An 18,584-nucleotide genomic window follows, 5' to 3' on the forward strand; every position below is an offset into this window, starting at 1 on the left:
CTATAGGAATGTGAAGAGAAAAAGGTTGGTGAAGACAAATGTAGGTTCCTTATGATGGGGAAATCGTGCTTGACAAATCTACTGGAATTCTTCGCAGGTATAACTGGTAGAGTTGACAAGGGAGAGCCAGTGGATACAAAGAACAAAGAAAAGTACAGCACAGGAACAGGCCCTTCGACCCTCCAAGCCTGCGCTGACCATGCTGCCCGTCAAAACTAAAATTGTCTACACTTCCTGGGTCTGTATCCCTCTATTCCCATCCTGTTCATGTATTTGTCAAGATGCCCCTGAAACATCACTACCATCCCTGCTTCCACCACCTCCTCCGGCAGCGAGTTCCAGGCACCCACTACCCTCTGTGTAAAAAACTTGCTTCATACATCTCCACGAAACCTTGCCCCTCACACCTAAGACCTATGCTCCTTAGTAATTGACACCTCTACCCTGGGAAAAAGTCTCTGACTATCCACTCTGTCTATGCCCCTCATAATTTTGTAGATCTCTATCAGGTCACCCCTCAACCTCATTCCAATGAGAACAAACCGAGTTTATTCAACCTCTCCTCATAGCTAATGCACTCCATACCAGGCAACATCCTAGTAAATCTCTTCTGCACCCTCTCTAAAGCCTCCACATCCTTCTGGTAGTGTGACAACCAGAATTGAACACTATACTCCAACTGTGGCTAACTAAGGTTCTATAGAGCTACAACATGACTTGCCAATTTTTACACTCAATGCCCCGGCCAATGAAGGCAAGCATGCCGTATGCCTTCTTGACTACTTTCTTCACCTGTGTTGGCCCTTTCAGTGACCTGTGGACCTAGATCTCTCTGACTGTCAATACTCTTGAGGGTTCTACCATTCACTGTATATTCCCTCCCTGTAATAGACCTTCCAAAATTCATTACGTCACATTTTTCCGGATTAAACTCCATCTGCCATCTCTCCTCCCAAGTCTCCAAACAATCTAAATCCTGCTGTATCCTCTGACAGTCCTCATCGCTATACGCAATTCCACCAATCTTTGTGTCGTCTGCAAACTTACTAATTAGACCAGTTACATTTTCCTCCAAATCATTTATTTCTACTACGTACAGCAAAAGTCCCAGCACTGATCCCTGCAGAACACCACTAGTTACAGCCCTCCAATCAGAAAACCACCCTTCCATTGTTACTCTCTGCCTTCTCTGACTTGGCCAGTTCTGTCTCTATCTTGCCAGCTCACCTCTGATCCCGTGTGACTTCATCTTTTGTACCAGTCTGCCTTGAGCGACCTTGTCAAAGGCCTTACTGAAGTCCATATGGACAACATCTACTGCCCCACCTGCATCAACCATCTTTGTGACCTCTTCGAAAAACTCTATCAAGCGAGTCAGACACGACCTCCCCTTCACAAAACCATGCTGCCTCTCACGAATACGTCCATGTGCTTCCAAATGGGAGTAAATCCTGTCTCGAATTCTCTCCAGTAATTTCCCTACCACTGATGTAAGGCTCACCGGCCTGGAGTTCCCTTGCTACCCTTCTTAAAAAAGGAACAACATTGGCTACTCTGCCATCCTCCGGGACATCACCTGAAGACAGTGAGGATTTAAAGATTTCTGTCAAGGCCTCAGCAATTTCCTCTCTTGCCTCCTTCAGTATTCTTGGGTAGATCCCATCAGGCCCTTGGGACTTATCCACCTTAATATTTTTCAAAACGTATGTGGTATATTTGGACTTTCAGATGGCTTTCGATAAAGTCCCGCATCAGTACTTAGTGTGTAAAATTAAAGCACATGGGATTAGGGGTAGTGTATTGAGATGGATAGAAAAACTGGTTGGCAGACAGGAAACAAAGAGTCAGAATTAATGGATCCTTTTCAAATTAGCAGGCAGCGGCTAGTGGGGTACCGCAGAGATTGGTGCTCGGATTCCAGATATATTAATGAATTTATTTTTCAAATTTAAAGTACCCAATTCTTTTTTTCAATTAAGGTGCAATTTAGCCTGGCCAGTTTACTTACCCTGCTCATCTTTGGGTTATGGGGGTCAGACCCACACAGACATGGGCAGAACTTGTCTCCACATAGACAGTGATCCGGGGCCAGGATTGAACCCTGGTCCTCAGCTCCGTGAGGCAGCAGTGCTAACCACTGCATCACCCTATATATGAATGATTTAGATGAGGGAACAAAATGCAATATCTCCAAATTTGCAGATGACACCAAATTGCGTGGGTGGGTGAGCTGTGAGGAGGATGCAGAGCTCCTTCAGTGTGATTGGGACAAGTTGAGTGAGTGGGCAAATGAATGGCAGATACAGTATAATTTGGAGAAATTTGAGGTTATCCACTTTGGTTGCAAAAACGAGAAGGCAGACTATTAGCTGAACGGCCATAGATTAGGAGAAGGGAATGTGGAACGAGACCTGGGTATCCTTGTACACGGAGGTTGAGGGGCGACCTGATAGAGATCTACAAAATTATGAGGGGCATGGAGAGAGTGGATAGTCAGAGGCTTTTTCCCAGGGTAGAGGGGTCAATTACTAGGGGGCATACGTTTAAGGGGCAAGGTTTAGAGATGTACGAGGCAACTGTTTTATACAGAGGGTAGTGGGTGCCTGGAACTCGCTGCCGGAGGAAGTGGTGGAAGCAGGGACGATAGTGACGTTTAAGGGGCATCTTGACAAATACATGAATAGGATGGGAATAGAGGGTTGCGGACCCCGGAAGTGTGGAAGATTTTACTTTAGATGGGCAGCATGTTCGGCGCAGGCTTGGAGGGCCGAAGGGCCTGTTCCCATGCTGTACTTTCCTTTGTTCTTTTGTAGCTGAAGGTAAGCATGCAGCTACAGCAGGCGGTAAATGTTATGCCAGCCTTCATTGCGAGTGGATTCAAGTACAGGAGCAGGGAATCTTGCTGCAATTATACAGGATCTTGGCACGACCATACCTGGAATATTGTGTGCAGTTTTGGTCTCCTTATCTGAGGAAGGATGTTCTTGCTCTAGCGAGAGTGCAGCGAAGGTTTACCAGACTGATTGCTGGGATGGTGCAACTGACATATGGGAGAATGAATCAGTTAGGTTTGAATTCGCTGGAGTTCAGAACAATGGGGGATCTCATAGAACCCTATAATATTGAATATAGGACTTGACAGGGTAGATCGGGCTGATTTAGCCCAGTGGGCTAAACAGTTGGTTTGTGATACAGAAGAAAACCAGCAGCGCGGGTTCAATTCCCTTACCAGCTGATCCTAATATGCGCCGGAATTTGGTGACTAGGGGCTTTACACATTAACTTTATACTTGTGACAATAAAAGATTATTATTATTATTAGATGCAGGAAAGATTTTCCTAATGGTGGGAGTGTACAGAACCAGAAGTCGCAGTCTGAGGATATAAGGTAGATCTCATATGAGGGCGAAGGGGATCAAAGGATATGGAGGGGAAAGCAGGATTAGGCTATTGAGTTGGATGATGAGCCATGATCATAATGAATGGCAGAGCAGGCGCAAACGGCCAAATGGTCCCTTCCTGCTCCTATTTTCTATGTTTCTATGTAATCCCTTCCCACACTAAGAGCAGGTGAACGGCCTCTCCCCAGTGTGAACTCGCTGATGTCTCTGCAGACTGGATAACTGTGTGAATCCCTTCCCACACTGAGAGCAGCTGAATGGCCTCTCCCCAGTGTGAATTCGCTGATGTCTCTGCAGACTGGATAAAGCACGGAATCTCTGCCAACACTGAGAGCAGGTGAATGGTTTCTCCCCAGTGTGAACTCGCTGGTGTTTCCGCAAGTTGAATGAATGGCTGAATCCCTTCCCACACTGAGAGCAGGTGAACGGCTTCTCCCCAGTGTGGACTCGCTGGTGTGACTGCAGGCTGGACAACTGAGTGAATACCTTCCCACACTGAGAGCAGGTGAATGGCATCTCCCCAGTGTGAATTCGTTGATGTTTCCGCAGGGCGGATGAATCAATGAATCCCTTCCCACACTGAAAGCAGGTAAACGGCCTCTCCCCAGTGTGAACTCGCTGGTGTGTCTGCAGACTGGATAACCGAGTGAATCCATTCCCACAGAGGGAGCAGGTGAATGGCCTCTCCCCAGTGTGGACTCGCTGGTGTGTCTGCAGACTGGATAACCGAGTAAATCCATTCCCACAGAGGGAGCAGGTGAATGGCCTCTCCCCAGTGTGAACTCGCTGATGTTTCTGCAGGGTGGATGAATCAATGAATTGCTTCCCACACTGAGAGCAGGTGAACGGCCTCTCCCCAGTGTGAACTCGCTGATGTGTCTGCAGGTGGGATGCTTGAGTGAATCCCTTCCCACAATAAGAGCAGGTGAACGGTCCCTTCCCAGTGTGAACTCGCTGGTGTGACTGCAGGGTGGATAACTGAGTGAATCCCTGCCCACATGTAGAGCAGGTGAACGGCCTCTCCCCAGTGTGACTGCGGCGATGAACCTCCAGCTGAGATGGGAATCTGTATCCCTTCCCACAGTCACCACATTTCCACGGTTTCTCCATGTTTTGGGTCTCCTTGTGTCTCTCCAGATTGGTCAATCAGTGGAAGCCTTGTCTACACTCAGAACATGTGCACTGTCTCACCTCACTGTGAATGGCGTGATGTCTACACACAGAACGTGTGCACTGTCTCTCTGCACTCTGAATGGTGTGATGTTTTTTCAGGCTGTGTAACTGGTTTAGGCTCTTTTCACAGTCAGTTCACTGGAACACTCTCACTCGGGTGTGTTGTGTGGGTCTCGGTGCTTTTCCAGTCACACTGATGTTTCCACAGTCAGTTCACTGGAACACTCTCACTCGGGTGTGTGTTGTGTTGTTCTTGGTGCTTTTCCAGTCACGCTAAAGTTTAAAATCTTTTGAAGCCGACAGATCGGACAAACATTTTCCTTCTCACCGATGATATTCAGATCAGAATGAATCGATTGAGTTTGTCACATTGTGACGTGATGTTTGAGATTTCTGTCTGTAATTCCTCCTCTTCCAATATCCTTTAAAAACAATTTACAAAAGTCATCAGTTAGAAATTCAGAACAGACAATTCTAGTTCCTATGGAACATTATTTCCTCTCTCATTCTCCAAAAGCTGTAAATCTCCATCGCACACAACCTCCCTCCATTCTCACTCTGCTGTATCGAATATTCACCCTCCCAATTCTCCTGAAGGTGCTGATTCATGTTGATTGACAGATCCGAGCTCAGCTCACTGCTTCCTGACCAGGACACCGAGATTATACCAGGAGCAAGAGTAGGCCATTCGGCCCACCAAGACCGCTCACATATTCAATGAGATCCTTGGTCGATCTACCTCAGCACCATTTTCTCACACAATCCCCATATCCCTCGATATCTTCAATATCTAGAAACATGTCAATATTTGTCTTGAACATACTTGATGGCTGAGACTCCACATTCCTCAGGGGTAGAGAATTCCAAAGCTTCACCACATCCTCGAGTGAAGAAATCCCTCATCTCAGTTTTCTCTCTATTTTCCTACCTGTTCCCCATAACCCTGAACTCCATTGTCAATAAAATATCTGTCAAACTTGTGCTTCAATATATTCAATGACCCCCAGATACAACTGGTCCCTGTGGAAGAGAAATCCAAAGACTAACATCCCTCTGAGAGAAGAGATGAAGAGATCAATCTATAACGGAGCTGCAGTCTTATATTACAAGATGAGAAATAATAATTTATTTACTTTATTACAAACATCTAATCACACATCTAATCTGTACCACGCAACAACACGAGACATATCTCTGTCCATTATTAATTTAATGTCCCCTGAAATGTCAGCCATCTCCTGGGGAACCCACCTCCTTTTTGAAGTAAACCCATTTTTGAAATAAATTTAGAGTAACCATTTTTTTTTTTGCGATTACGGTGCAATTTAGCGTGGCCAATCCTGTGAGACCCATTCAGACACAGGGAGAATGTGCAAAGTCCACACGGACAGCGACCTGGGGCCGGGATTGAACCCGGGTCCTTGGCGCCGTGGAGCAGCAGTGCTAAGCACCAGGCTTTTAGTCAGTCAAATATATGCATGAACCTGTTAAGGAGATGGGTGGCAGGAGTTGGAAACACTTTGTGGAGCCGCGAACCTTCATATAATTCTTTTTCTCCCAATTAAGGGGCAATTTAGCGTGGCTCCTGTTTGGGCTCAAATCATCAATGAGGACTCTGATCTGGGAAGGAAGGAAACACTGGGAGGTGGGCGGGAGGATTCACAAACACCGACTGGAGGCCCTAAACCCCCAATGAGACCCATTGATTTTATTGTCAGTCTGCAGACAGGAGCTGGAGAACTGAACCCAGGCGGAGGAGAGGGAGGGAGAAAAAGCTGGGAGTGGAGGAAAGAAATGGTGCAGATGGTGAGATGGGTTTGGATTTCAGCCCAGGGAGGAGGGAGAGTGTGTGGGACGGAGAAAAATGTTCCAGAGAAACTAGAATTGTCTGTTCAAAATTTCTATCCTGGACTGACAGTGATGACTTTTGTAAACTCCTTTGCAGGATATTACAAGGGGAGGATTTACAGATGGAAAATCAAATCAACCTTCACATTGGATTGGATTTGTTTATTGTCACGTGTACCGAGGTACAGTGAAAAGTATTTTTCTGCGAGCAGCTCAACAGATCATTAAGTACATGGGAAGAAAAGGGAATAAAAGAAAATACATAATAGGGCAACACAGCATATACAATGTAACTACATAAGCACTGGCATCGGATGAAGCATACAGCGTGTAGTGTTAATGAGGTCAGTCCATAAGGGGGTCATTTAGGAGTTTGGTGACTGTGGGGAAGAAGCTGTTTTTGAATCTGTTTGTGTGTGTTCTCAGACTTCTGTATCTCCTGCCCGATGGAAGAAGTTGGAAGAGTAAGTAAGCCGGGTGGGAGGGATCTTTGATTATGCTGCCCGCTTTCCCCAGGCAGCGGGTGGTGTAGATGGAATCAATGGATGGGAGGCAGGTTTGTGTGATGGACTGGGCGGTGTTCACGACTCTCTGAAGTTTCTTGCGGTCGAGCAGTTGCCATACCAGGCTGTGATGCAGCCCGATAGGATGCTTTCTATGGTACATCTGTAAAAGTTGGTAAGGGTTAATGTGGACATGCCGAATTTCCTTAGTTTCCTGAGGAAGTATAGGCGCTGTTGTGCTTTCTTGGTGGTCGCGTCGACATGGGTGGACCAGGGCAGATTTTTGGAGATGTGCACCCCTAGGAATTTGAAACTGCTAACCATCTCCACCTAGGCCCTAACCATCTCCACCTAGGGTGTGTACAGTACTTTGCTTCCTGAAGTCAATGACCAGCTCTTTAGTTTTGCTGGCATTGAGGGAGAGATTGTTGTCGCTACACCACTCCACTAGGTTCTCTATCTCCCTCCTGTATTCGGACTCATCGTTATTCGAGATCCAGCCCACTATGGTCATATCGTCAGCAAACATGTAGATGGAGTTGGAACCAAGTTTTGCCACGCAGTCGTGTGTGTACAGGGAGTAGAGTAGGGGGCTAAGTAGGCAGCCTTGTGGGGCCCCGGTGTTGAGGACTATTATGGAGGAGGTGTTGTTGTTCATTCTTACTGATTGTGGTCTGTTGGTCAGAAAATCGAGGATCCAGTTGCAGAGTGGGGAGCCAAGTCCTAGGTTTTGGAGCTTTGATATGAGCTTGGTTGGGATTATGGGGTGTTGAAGGCGGAGCTGTAGTCAATAAACAGGAGCCTGATGTAGGAGTCCTTGTTTTCGAGATGCTGTAGGGATGAGTGTAGGGCCAGGGAAATGGCGTCCGATGTGGACCAGTTGCAGCGGTATGCGAATTGCAGTGGATCAAGGCGTTCTGGGAGTATGGAGGTGATGCGCTTCGTGATCAATCTCTCGAAGCACTTCATTACGACTGAAGTCAGGGCCACTGGACGGTAGTCATTGAGGCACGTTGCCTGGTTCTTCTTTGGTGCCAGTATGATGGTGGTCTTCTTAAAGCAGGTGGGGACCTCGGAGTGGAGTAGGGACAGGTTAAAGATGTCCGGAAATACCTCTGCCAGCTGGTCCGCGCAGGCTCTGAGTGCACGACCAGGGATCCCATCCGGGCCCGTCGCCTTCCGAGGGTTCACTTTCAGGAAGACCAATCTGACTTTGGAAGCTGTGATGGTGGGTATGGGTGAATTACGGGCTGCTGGGGCACTCGACAGCGGATTGTTGGTTACCCGCTCGAACCGAGCATAGAATGCATTGAGTTCATCGGGGAGGGGTGCGCTGCTGCCAGAGATACTGTTCGGCTTCGGTTTGTAACCCGTTATGTTGTTTAGTCCTTGCCACAACTGCTGAGAGTCTATCTGTGACTCTAGCTTGGTTTGATATTCTCTCTTGGCATCTCGGATGGCTTTGCGGAGGTCGTACCTGGATTTCTTGCGTAGGTCAGGGTCGTCTGTCTTGAACGCCTCAGATCTGTCCTTCAGTAGGGAGTCAATCTCGTGATTGAGCCATGGTTTCCGGTTGGGGAACGCACGTACTGCTTTCTTTGGCACGCAGTCGTCCACGCATTTGCTGATGAAGTCTGTGATGGTGATGGCATACTCATTTAAGTTGGTCGCTGAGTTCTTAAATATGGACCAGTCCACTGTCTCTAAACAGTCACCTAAGAGCTCTTCTGTCTTCTCGAACCAGCACTGCACAACCTTCTTAGCTGGATTCTCCCACTTGAGTTTCTGCTTGTATTCCGGGAGAAGGAGCACCGTCTCAGGGACTGATTTCCCAAAGTGCGGTCGGGGGATAGAACGGTAGGCGCCCTTGATTTTTGAGTAGCAGTGGTCAAGAGTGTTGTCGCCCTGGTGGGACAGGAGATGTGCTGGTGGAATTTTGGCAGTACACTCTTGACGTTGGTCTTGTTGAAGTCTCCGGCCACGATGAACATGGCCTCCGGATGTTCTGTTTCGTAGTTGTTTATTACTGTGTATAGTTCGTCCAGCGACTTCCTCACTTCTGCCTGGGGTGGGATGTAGACTGCTGTGATAATGGCTGAAGTGAACTCACGTGGAAGATAATATGGGCGGCACTTCACGGTCAGGTATTCCAGGTCTGGGGAGCAGGAGGTCGCCAGGGTCACCACATCCAAGCACCAGGAGTTGATGAGGAGGCACACCCCTCCACCCTTCGCTTCGCCTGATGATGCCGTGCGGTCCGCCCGGTGAATTGAGAAGCCTTCAGGTTGTATGGCACAGTCCGGTGAGGCCGGGGTGAGCCATGTCTCTGTGAAACAGAGCACCTCTGAGAGGTAAGTCTGGCGTTAAGTTCATCCAGCTTGTTTTCGATCGCTTGGACGTTTGCCAGGAGTATGCTGGGGAGAGGGGTCTTGAAACCGCGTTGCTTCAGTCTAACCTGCAGCCAGCCGCATTTTCCTCGGTCGGCGGCTGCTGCTGGATGACCTGGGATCCGATGGGAGATGTCAGCTCTTGTGGAAGGTAGGTGGTTGCGTCTGGCGGGGTCCAGGGCGCTGACGGGGACCAGGGCGCTGTTTACGTATCTGGGGTCGCGTCTGGCAGGGTCCCAGGCACTGGCTGAGGTAGAGGGGTTGCTACGGGGGCATGTTTGCGATCTGGATGGGTCCCGGCGTTCTGCGGGCGTGGGAATGCCTTGCAGGGCGTTTGGGTCCTCGCACGGGGTCTCTGCCATTTTGGGGGTCCTGGGTCGTGGGCAGGGGCTTTCTGAGGCAGGTTGGGCTCGGTCCCATGGTCTGTTCCCTCCCTGGGCACTCCTGGGGATGGATCTTGAAGTAGGCCCGGTCGGGCCTCCATGTGGACTTCTCTTTCTTCCATCACCAGGTATGTCAGCTTGTTGGGCGGGCGTCTCCAGGTCGGGTCGCTGGGCGGGTCTCTCGGGGTCGCATTGGGCCGGGCCGGGTTTTGCCGTCGGGGATCGGGTCGGGAGCTCCGGGGACTGGGCAAGACGATCCGGGGGCTGGCGTCGGTAGTCAAGATTAAACACAGTTGGGTAGCAAGGTGGCGCAGTGGATAGCACTGCTGCCTCACGGCATGAAGGTCCCAGGTTCGATCCGGCTCTGGGTCACTGTCCGAGTGGAGTTTGCACATTCTCCCCGTGTTTGCGTGGGTTTCGCCCCCACAACCCAGAGATGTGCAGGATAGGTGGATTGGCCATGCTAAATTGCCCCTTAATTGGAAAAAATAAATTGGGTACTCTAATTTTTTTATTTTTTTTAAAGATTTAACAGAGTCACTCCATTCATCAGGGCCTGAATATCATTGGCCTGTGAATGTGGCAGAAGAAATGTTTGTCTGTTCTGCCTGTAGGAAAAGATTTTCAAGTTCAGTGTGAACGAAAAAAACCCCGATCCACACACACTTGACTCGAGTGAGAATGTTCCAGGGAACTGACTGTGGAAAGAGGTTTAACCAGTTACACAGTCTGAAAAAACATCACCCATCCAGAGCGGGGAGAGACCGTACACGTTCTCTCTGTGGGGACAAGACACAAACTGATCTTCAAATGTGGAAAGCGACAAGGACACCAGCAGCATGCTGAAACCGTGGGAATGTGGAAAAGGATTCACTCAGTTATCCTACTGAGCATTTACCAAGATGTGGGAACCGAGCTGGTGAGGAAGCGAGCCCCCTTTAGTAAGGTTCAGGCTGCTCTATGTAAGAAAGAAATTTAATTTGGGTGGTACACCCGGCAAATCTGCGGCTCACATGAGTCCAAAGACTTCCATTGAGACACTGGAGGAGGCAAATGGCTTCATTGTAAAGCATGGACTGGGGTCCATTTATCTGTATTGGGCAAGCTCTACGTTTTCTGTGGGGTGGGGTGGGCGTTGTGAGAACCTCTATATAGTTTTTGATCTTTTCTGATAAAATCTGTTTTTCTGTGTGGGGACTGAGGGAGATTTTCTTTTTGAAGCACAATGTAGACATATGGGGAGGGCGGAGAGAGAAATTAGAGAGAGAGATATTAATAAGACAGTGAAATCTGGAGAGCAGGATTGGCTTCCTTTTTTTCCCATCTCTGCCACCGCTTTGCCTCATCAATAAGACATTGGGACTCAAAGACTAATCCAGTTTGATGGACAAGTTGTCTCCATTCTGAACAATGGGGAACAAGCTCCTCCCACTCATTGAAACATCGCCCCGACAAAGATGACAATCGCGCATGCGCACTGATGCACATCCAACAAAGATGGCGGCTATTAACCCGAGCGAATATGAGGAGTTGCAGCCCCGCTCGGTACAAACGGGGTCCCGCAACCTTTTCCGAGGTTTGCGACTCACAATAGCTTTACACAACGTTTCCGCCCACTCCCGCAATCTCTCACTCCCTCCATATTGTCAAACGCCCCTTACCAATTTCGGATCTGAAGACAGTCCTTCTCCTTCACCATTACCCACGCTGCGCATGCTTCAATCACAGCGGGCCCCGCCCCTCATTCACTCCGATTGGTTGGAGGACCAGCCGCTCCAGTCGTCCTCCAGTCCCGCCCCTCCTCTTCCTATTGGTCCGCAACCGCCGTCAATCACCCGGGCATTGTGACGGTGACAGATGCTGAGAGTGGCCACAGGCTCAGGCTGACTCGCTGATTGTCCAATAATAACAGTGAGAGTCTCAGTGGGACAGTCAGACAATAATAGTGGAGATGGGCCCAGAGGATAAACAGCAAAGGATTCACTCACTTTGAGAGTGACAAACACAGTGTCTGTTCCCATAATAAGTCAGACTGCAATGTGTGAGTGAATATATCATTGGATCTAATGTAGAAACATGCGCCTGTACTGCGCTGTAATGTTCTATGTCCGCAACAGTAGTGGACTCGCCAACACTAAGTGCATTCAAATGGTCATTGGATAGACATGGATGATAAGGGAATAGTGTAGTTGAGCTTTAGAGTGGTAATCAGGTCGGCGCAACATCGAGGGCCGAAGGGCCTGTACTGTGCTGTAATGTTCCCTACAGTGCAGAAGGAGGCCATTCGGCCCATCGAATCTGCACCGACCCTATGAAATATCACCCTACCTGGGCCAATCTAGGCCGGCAGGTAGCACAGTGGGTAGCACTGTTGCTTCCCAGATCCATGATCCCAGATAATAATTCTGTCACTGTTATTATTAGACAATAACCTGCCTGTCATTCCAATTCTGGTGTGTGTTACTCTGAAGTTATCATTAGACAATAATAAGAGGGCAAGATGCAAGATAGCAATGATATTTTGAAGTTTCTGTGTTACAATGAGTGTCACTTGGAGGTGTGTGATAAAATAGGAATGGAAACATCATGACAGAGACACGTGTGACTGACTCCACCTGATTCAGAGCTGTTCTACCCAAGGTGAGAGCAATGAGGACTTGTGGAATTCCAGAGATTTCTGGTATCTGAGGTGCATCTGTAGAGGAACTGAAATCATTCTAGTGGTTCTCGATTTACTCAGTCACACAGGAAATATATCTGACAGCTAAAACCAAAGTTTCAATCTTCTCTTTGAGACACATTGTGATTGAAAAGATCAATGGTAAAACATCAGGAGAGGAAAATTCAGACTGTCGCAAAGGGCATCATTGCTACCTCACAGCACCATGGACCCTGGTTCAATTCCGGCCTTGGGTGACTGTCTGTGCGGAGTTTGCACTTTCTCCCAGTGTCTGCATGGGTTTCCTACCACCATTCAAAGATTTGCAGCTGAGGTGGATTGGCCATGATCAACTTCCCCTCAGTGTCTAAAAATGTGTTGGTTAGGTGGGGTTATAGGGATAGGATGGGGGATTGGGCCTCGGTATAGTGCAAACTCAATGGGCCGAATTGCCTCCTTTTGCACTGTGAGATTCTGAGTGAACTGTCGAATTCATCTGATTCACCTTAAAAACTACCAATTTACCCGCAAAAGTGGAACTCCCTTTGAAAGTTACTGTAAATCTGTTTCCAGCAGCCTGTCAGTCTGAATTCCAGATCACATCACATCACTGTGTAAAAACAATTCTCTTCATCACCCCCTTGGGTTCTGTTGTCAAATATCTTAAATCTCTGTGTCCTCTGGTTACAAACCCTCCTGCTCTTGGGAAACAGTTTCTCCCCATCGACACCATCACAAATCCTTCCTCATTTTAAACACCTCTATTAAATCTCCCCTTCACCTTCCCTGATCTCAGAGGGACAATCCCTGTTTCTCCTGCTCTGAGTCACAGGGACTCGAAACGTTAACTCTGATTCTCTCAGTGCCGATGCTGCCAGAACTGCTGAGCTTTCCCACCATTTACTGGTTTTCTCCCTCTTTCTTTCTTTAATCTATTACAACACCCTCATGAAATTCAACACTTCTATTAAATAGGATCAGACAGACATAGAGAGAGATACAGAGGAAAGGAGAGACAGAAGAACTGTGAGAAAAAATGAGATTTTAAACAGCAGAAAGGTGAGGTGGCGAGAGATAAAAGCTGAGAAATAGAGGAAACAAGCAACACAGAAAGAATGATATAAAATATAAGGGAGCAGGTTATCAGTTCCCAGCTACAGAGAGCAGAGGGAACTCAGCGACTGATCCACAGTCACAGCCGCTTCTGTCCGGGAATGGAGACTCTGAACAGAAATAACCGGCTCATTTGTAAATGTCACCACAATGTGATCTGTGTGACTCTGCACTGACTCTGTGGACAGATATAGGCCGCCTTGACAGATGTTCTCACCAGATTGTGGTCCCTGGATTTATTTTCAGCTCAGAAGTGAGATGTGCGGTTTGGAACCGGCAGCAGAGAAACAGGACGTTGTGTTTCCTGAGAATGAAACAGCAGGCATCAGTCTCATGTTATCACCGTGAACAGTCTTCCTGCCTGTGAGGGTGAACTCACTCTGACAGCATCAAGAACACACACAGATTGCTGCCGGTCTCAGCATCACATTCACCTCCATTCCCATTTTAAACATCAAAATAGGAGGTTATTTAGATTTTTAACATATTCACTGAACAGGAAGATGGACTGAGGATTATCACTGGGAGAAATGAGGGGACATTATAAAAATTAAATTTTCCTCAAAGAGGGTTATTAGAAAATAGGAGATTTAAAGTTAATCTGAGCCAATCAGAGAGAGAGAAAGTGGGAGATAGAGAGAGAAAGGATTCAGTCTCCAGAAATGAGATGTTGGAGGAGAGGTTCAGTGTGTTCTGTGCTTCTTCAGAGAGAGAAATTAAGTAAGTTTAGGTGCTCTCTGAAATAGAAAGTTTAAAGGAGAGAGTGTCAGAGAGAAAGATAGAGAGAGGTGGGAGGTATGTGAAATGAGTGAGTGTGAGAGCGGAGAGAGGTTAAGTGAGAATATGAGAGAGAACAGAGATGTTCTGTGAATGAGAGACAGGAGAGCAGGTTCATATACCTGAGGATCACTGAGAATGATCAGAATAAGGAGACCACCCAGAAAACGGCCAATAGGAATCTTCAGCTGAACACATCACTCATTCTTAAAGGGACAGTCGGGGCTCTGACACTGTTCAGCTCCCAGTTAAAGGGGCAGGCACAGCTTCGCCCTTTTCTCTGTTATGTTTATGATTGTTAAAGGCTGGTAGGAGTGAGATTCATTTAAAAGGGCAGAATGTGGGAAGCATACAAGTCCAAAGATGTGCAGGTTTGGTGGATTGCCCTGATCTTAAATTGCCCTCAGTGTCCGAAAAGGTGCAGTGGGGTTGCTGGGTTATGGGGATGGGGTAGAGGTGTGGGCTTACGTAGGGTGCTCTTTCCAAGAGCCGATGCAGACTCGATGGGCCGAATGACCTCCTTCTGCACTGTAAATTCTATGCTTCTATGAAAACTGGGAATTCTTGGACACAAGCCTCAGCTCCTTCTTTATCTGGGAATCAAACTGTTGTCTAATTGTCCCAGCAGTTACCAGGCTCCTGTGAGCTGCTCCAGCTGCTATTTTAATGCAGACTTCAATCAATCTATTTTAAGTAGGGTTCTATTCAATTCATTGTGACTGTCACACAAACACATTTTCAGTCTGGAAACATAAACCAGCTGCTTTACATTCAATCAGAAACATCGCAGTTTTACACCAATCTCAGATTTGACAGCACGTTTCCAGCATTCACCATTGTTCTTCCTGACTCTAAACACAATTGTAAAGGTGCTTCTGTTCTGTGTCTATGAGCCCTGAGATATGGAAGATACTGGGACACATTTCTTACACGCCTCAGGATTAACCCACACGGGTATTTTGCTGACAGTGAAGAGAGATGAGAAAGACCAAAGTGTTGTTTGTCCCTCTCAGTGTGACCCTGAAGGACTGTGTCCAGGCTCAAGTTCTGTTCCTGCCGTATGATCCTTCCCCAGATTGTCCTTTCTGAGCTCCAGACCGGTGATGTTCAGCACTCAGGTGGGAAAGACAAAAGTCTGTAACAACGTTTCAAACACATTTATTCAGAATAATAAACATCATCAGCAGATTAAGACAGTCAGAGTGAACATTATTAGGTCCTGTACATGATTAACAGCATCAATCAGGGTATAATCTAAACCTTGTAGTCGCTTGTGAACTCGCTGGTGTGTTAGCAGGTGGGATGAGTGAGTAAACCCCTTTCCTCAGACATTGCAGTTGAATGGCCCCTCCCCAGTGTGAACTCTCTGGTGATTCAATAGGCTGGATGAACGAGTGAATCCCTTCCCACACACTGAGCAAGTGAACGGCCTCTCCTCACTGTGAACCTGCTGATGTGTCAGAAGATTGTATGAACGTGTGAATCCCTTCCCACATTCAGAGCAGGTGAACGGTCTATCCCCTGTATGAAGTTGCTGCTGTATCAGAAGGTTGGATGAATTAATGAATCCTTTCCCACAGTCAGAGCAAGTGAATGGCCTCTCCCCAGTGAGAATTCTCATGTGGTTCAGTAGGGCAGGTGGACGGTTGAATCCTTTCCCACGCACAGAGCAGGTGAATGGTCTCTCCCCAGTGTGAGCATATTGGTGTGTTAGTAAATTCTTTGTGTTTTCAAAGCTCTTCTCACAGTCAGGACAGTTAAAAAATGTGTTATCAGAGTGAACAAGTTGATGTGTCTGCAGGTGGGATGACTAAATGAATCCTTTCCCACACAGGGAGCAGGAGAACATTCTCTCCCCAGTGTTAATACGTTGATGTGTCAGCAGATCCTTTTTACATTTAAAACTCTTCTCACAGTCAGGACATATAAATGGTCTCTTATCAGTATGAACAAGTTGGTGAATCCCTTCCCACAAACAGGGCAGGTGAATGACCTTTCCTCAGTGTTAACTCGCTGGTGTGTCAGACGTTTGTATGAATGGGTGAATCCCTTCCCACAAATGGAGCAGATGAACGGTCTCTCCCCAGTGTGACTTCGACGATGAACTTCCAGCTGTGATGGGTAACTGAATCCCTTCCCACAGTCCGCACATTTCCACAGTTTCTCCATGGTGAGGGGTCTTTCTGTCTCTCCCGGTTGAAGCTTTGTCCACACACAAACAAGTGTTTAATTTCTCCCTGCAGTGAATGATGTGATACTTTTTTTGAGGCTGTGTAACTGGTTAAAACTCTCTCCACAGTCAGTGGATTGGTAAACTCTCATTGGGGGTGGGTCTCGGTGCTTTTGCAGTCACACTGCTGAAACAGAACAAACACTTCTCCTTCCAAATTCAAAGACTGAAGATATTGAGCTCTTAATGAATTGAGTGACTGTCAGATTTCGATGTGATGTTTGGTTTGAATTTTCTGTCGGCCAATCCTCCACTTCGAATATCCTGGAAAAGGAGTTTACAAAAGTCATCACTGTCAATCCAGGGTAGAAATTCTGAACAGACAATTCCAGTTTATCTGGAACTTTTTTCCCTCTCTTGTTCCCCCAAAGCTGTAAATCCCCGTCCCACACACTCTCCCTCCTCCCTGGGCTGAAATCCAAACCCATCTCACCATCTGCACCATTTCTTTCCTCCACTCCCAGTTTTCTGCCTCCCTCACCCTAACTTGAAGGTGGTCTGTGGAGGAGCTGTTGTCAAGTGACACTTAAACCTGAAACACTTCTTCAGTGTTTCCCTCCCTACCCCCTTCTCTAACCAAAAAAAAGCAACCGCTGTAAAGATCAAGACTTCTACCTCTAGTCGAGGTAGAAGTAGAAAGCAGTTGAACCGTGAGGTCAAAGCCTGCAGGTAAAGGATTGGCTGGTGACTGGTAAGTAGTTTTTCTTTTATTTTCCCTCAGGTGTTATAGTGCGGGGCACAGAGGTTGCTGAGTGAGTGCTTGCTGAGAAGGGGAGTGAATAAGAAGTAAGCTCTTTCATTCTTTTTCTTTTTTTTTCTAGAGGGGATGGCAGTGAAGGTAGTGCAATGTTCCTCCTGCAGAATGTTTGAGGTGAGGGACGCCGTCAGTTTCCGTGCTGATTTCATCTGTGGGAAGTGCACCCATCTCAGCTCCTCAGGAACCGCATTAAGGAACTGGAGATCGAGCTGGATGAACTTCGGATCATTCTGGAGGCAGAGGTCATCATCGATAGAAGCTTCAGGGATGTAGTTACTCCGAAGAATAAAGATAGATGGGTGATGGTGAAAGGGGCTGGGAGGAAGCAGTCAGTACAGGGAACCCTTGTGGTCATTCCCCTTAGTAACAAGTATACCGCTTTGGGTACTGTTGGGGGGGCGGGCACTTACCAGGAGTAAGCCATGGGGTACAGGTCTCTGGCACAGAGTCTGTCCCTGTTGATCAGAATGGAAGGGGGGAGAGGAGTAGAGCATTAGTCATTGGAGACGCCATAGTTAGGGGGATAGAAAGGAGATTCAGTGGGAACGAGAGAGACTCGCGGTTGGTGTGTTGCCTCCCAGGTGCCAGGGTGCGTGATGTCTTGGATCGTGTTTTCGGGATCCTTAAGGGGGAGGGGGAGCAGCCCCAAGTCGTGGTCCACATAGGTACCAATAACATAGGTAGGAAAAGGGATAGGGATGTAAGGCAGGAATTCAGGGAGCTAGGGTGGGAACTTAGATCCAGGACAAACAGAGTTATTATCTCTGGGTTGTTACCCGTGCCACGTGATAGTGAGACGAGGAATAGGGAGAGAGAGGAGTTGAACACTTGGCTACAGGGATGGTGCAGGATGGGGGGGTTTCAGATTTCTGGATAATTGGGGCTCATTCTGGGGTCGGTAGGACCTCTACAAATGGAATGGTCTACACCTGGACCAGAGGGGTACCAATATCCTGGGGGGGAAATTTGCTAATGCCTTTCGGGAGGGTTTAAACAAGTTCAGCAGGGGCTTTGGAACCTGAATTGTAGCTCCAGTATACAGGAGGTTGAGAGTAGTGAAGTCATGAGTAAGGTTTCAAAGTTGCAGGAGTGTACCGGCAGGCAGGAAGGTGGGTTAAAGTGTGTCTTCTTCAATGCCAGGAACATCCGGAATAAGGTGGGTGAACTTGCGGCATGGGTTGGTACCTGGGACTTCGATGTTGTGGCCATTTCGGAGACATGGATAGAGCAGGGACAGGAATGGTTGTTGCAGGTGCCGGGGTTTAGATATTTCATTAAGCTCAGGGAAGGTGGTAACAGAGGTGGAGGGGTGGCACTGTTAGTCAAGGACAGTATTACGGTGGCAGAAAGGGC

At 47.6% G+C, this 18,584-nt stretch overlaps 1 protein-coding gene across 1 annotated transcript; it reads right to left on the reverse strand.

Annotated features, from left to right (window-relative positions):
* Positions 1-2,630: 2,630 nt before the first annotated feature.
* LOC140418913 (uncharacterized) lies at positions 2,631-11,428 on the reverse strand. The gene is made up of 2 exons (XM_072502584.1): positions 11,357-11,428; positions 2,631-4,996 (listed from the first exon to the last, which is right to left on the reverse strand). The coding sequence occupies exon 2, from the start codon at positions 4,509-4,511 to the stop codon at positions 3,561-3,563; it is 951 nt and encodes a 316-aa protein (XP_072358685.1). The 5' UTR covers positions 4,512-4,996; positions 11,357-11,428; the 3' UTR covers positions 2,631-3,560.
* Between the last annotated feature and the right edge of the window lie 7,156 nt (positions 11,429-18,584).

The sequence above is a fragment of the Scyliorhinus torazame genome, chromosome 5 (genome assembly GCF_047496885.1).
Source record: "Scyliorhinus torazame isolate Kashiwa2021f chromosome 5, sScyTor2.1, whole genome shotgun sequence".
NCBI classification, from domain to species: domain Eukaryota; kingdom Metazoa; phylum Chordata; class Chondrichthyes; order Carcharhiniformes; family Scyliorhinidae; genus Scyliorhinus; species Scyliorhinus torazame.

Coding starts and splice junctions, on each gene's coding strand:
- LOC140418913 (XM_072502584.1), bottom strand. CDS start 4,511: ATGGAGAAACCGTGGAAATGTGGTGACTGTGGGAAGGGATACAGATTC.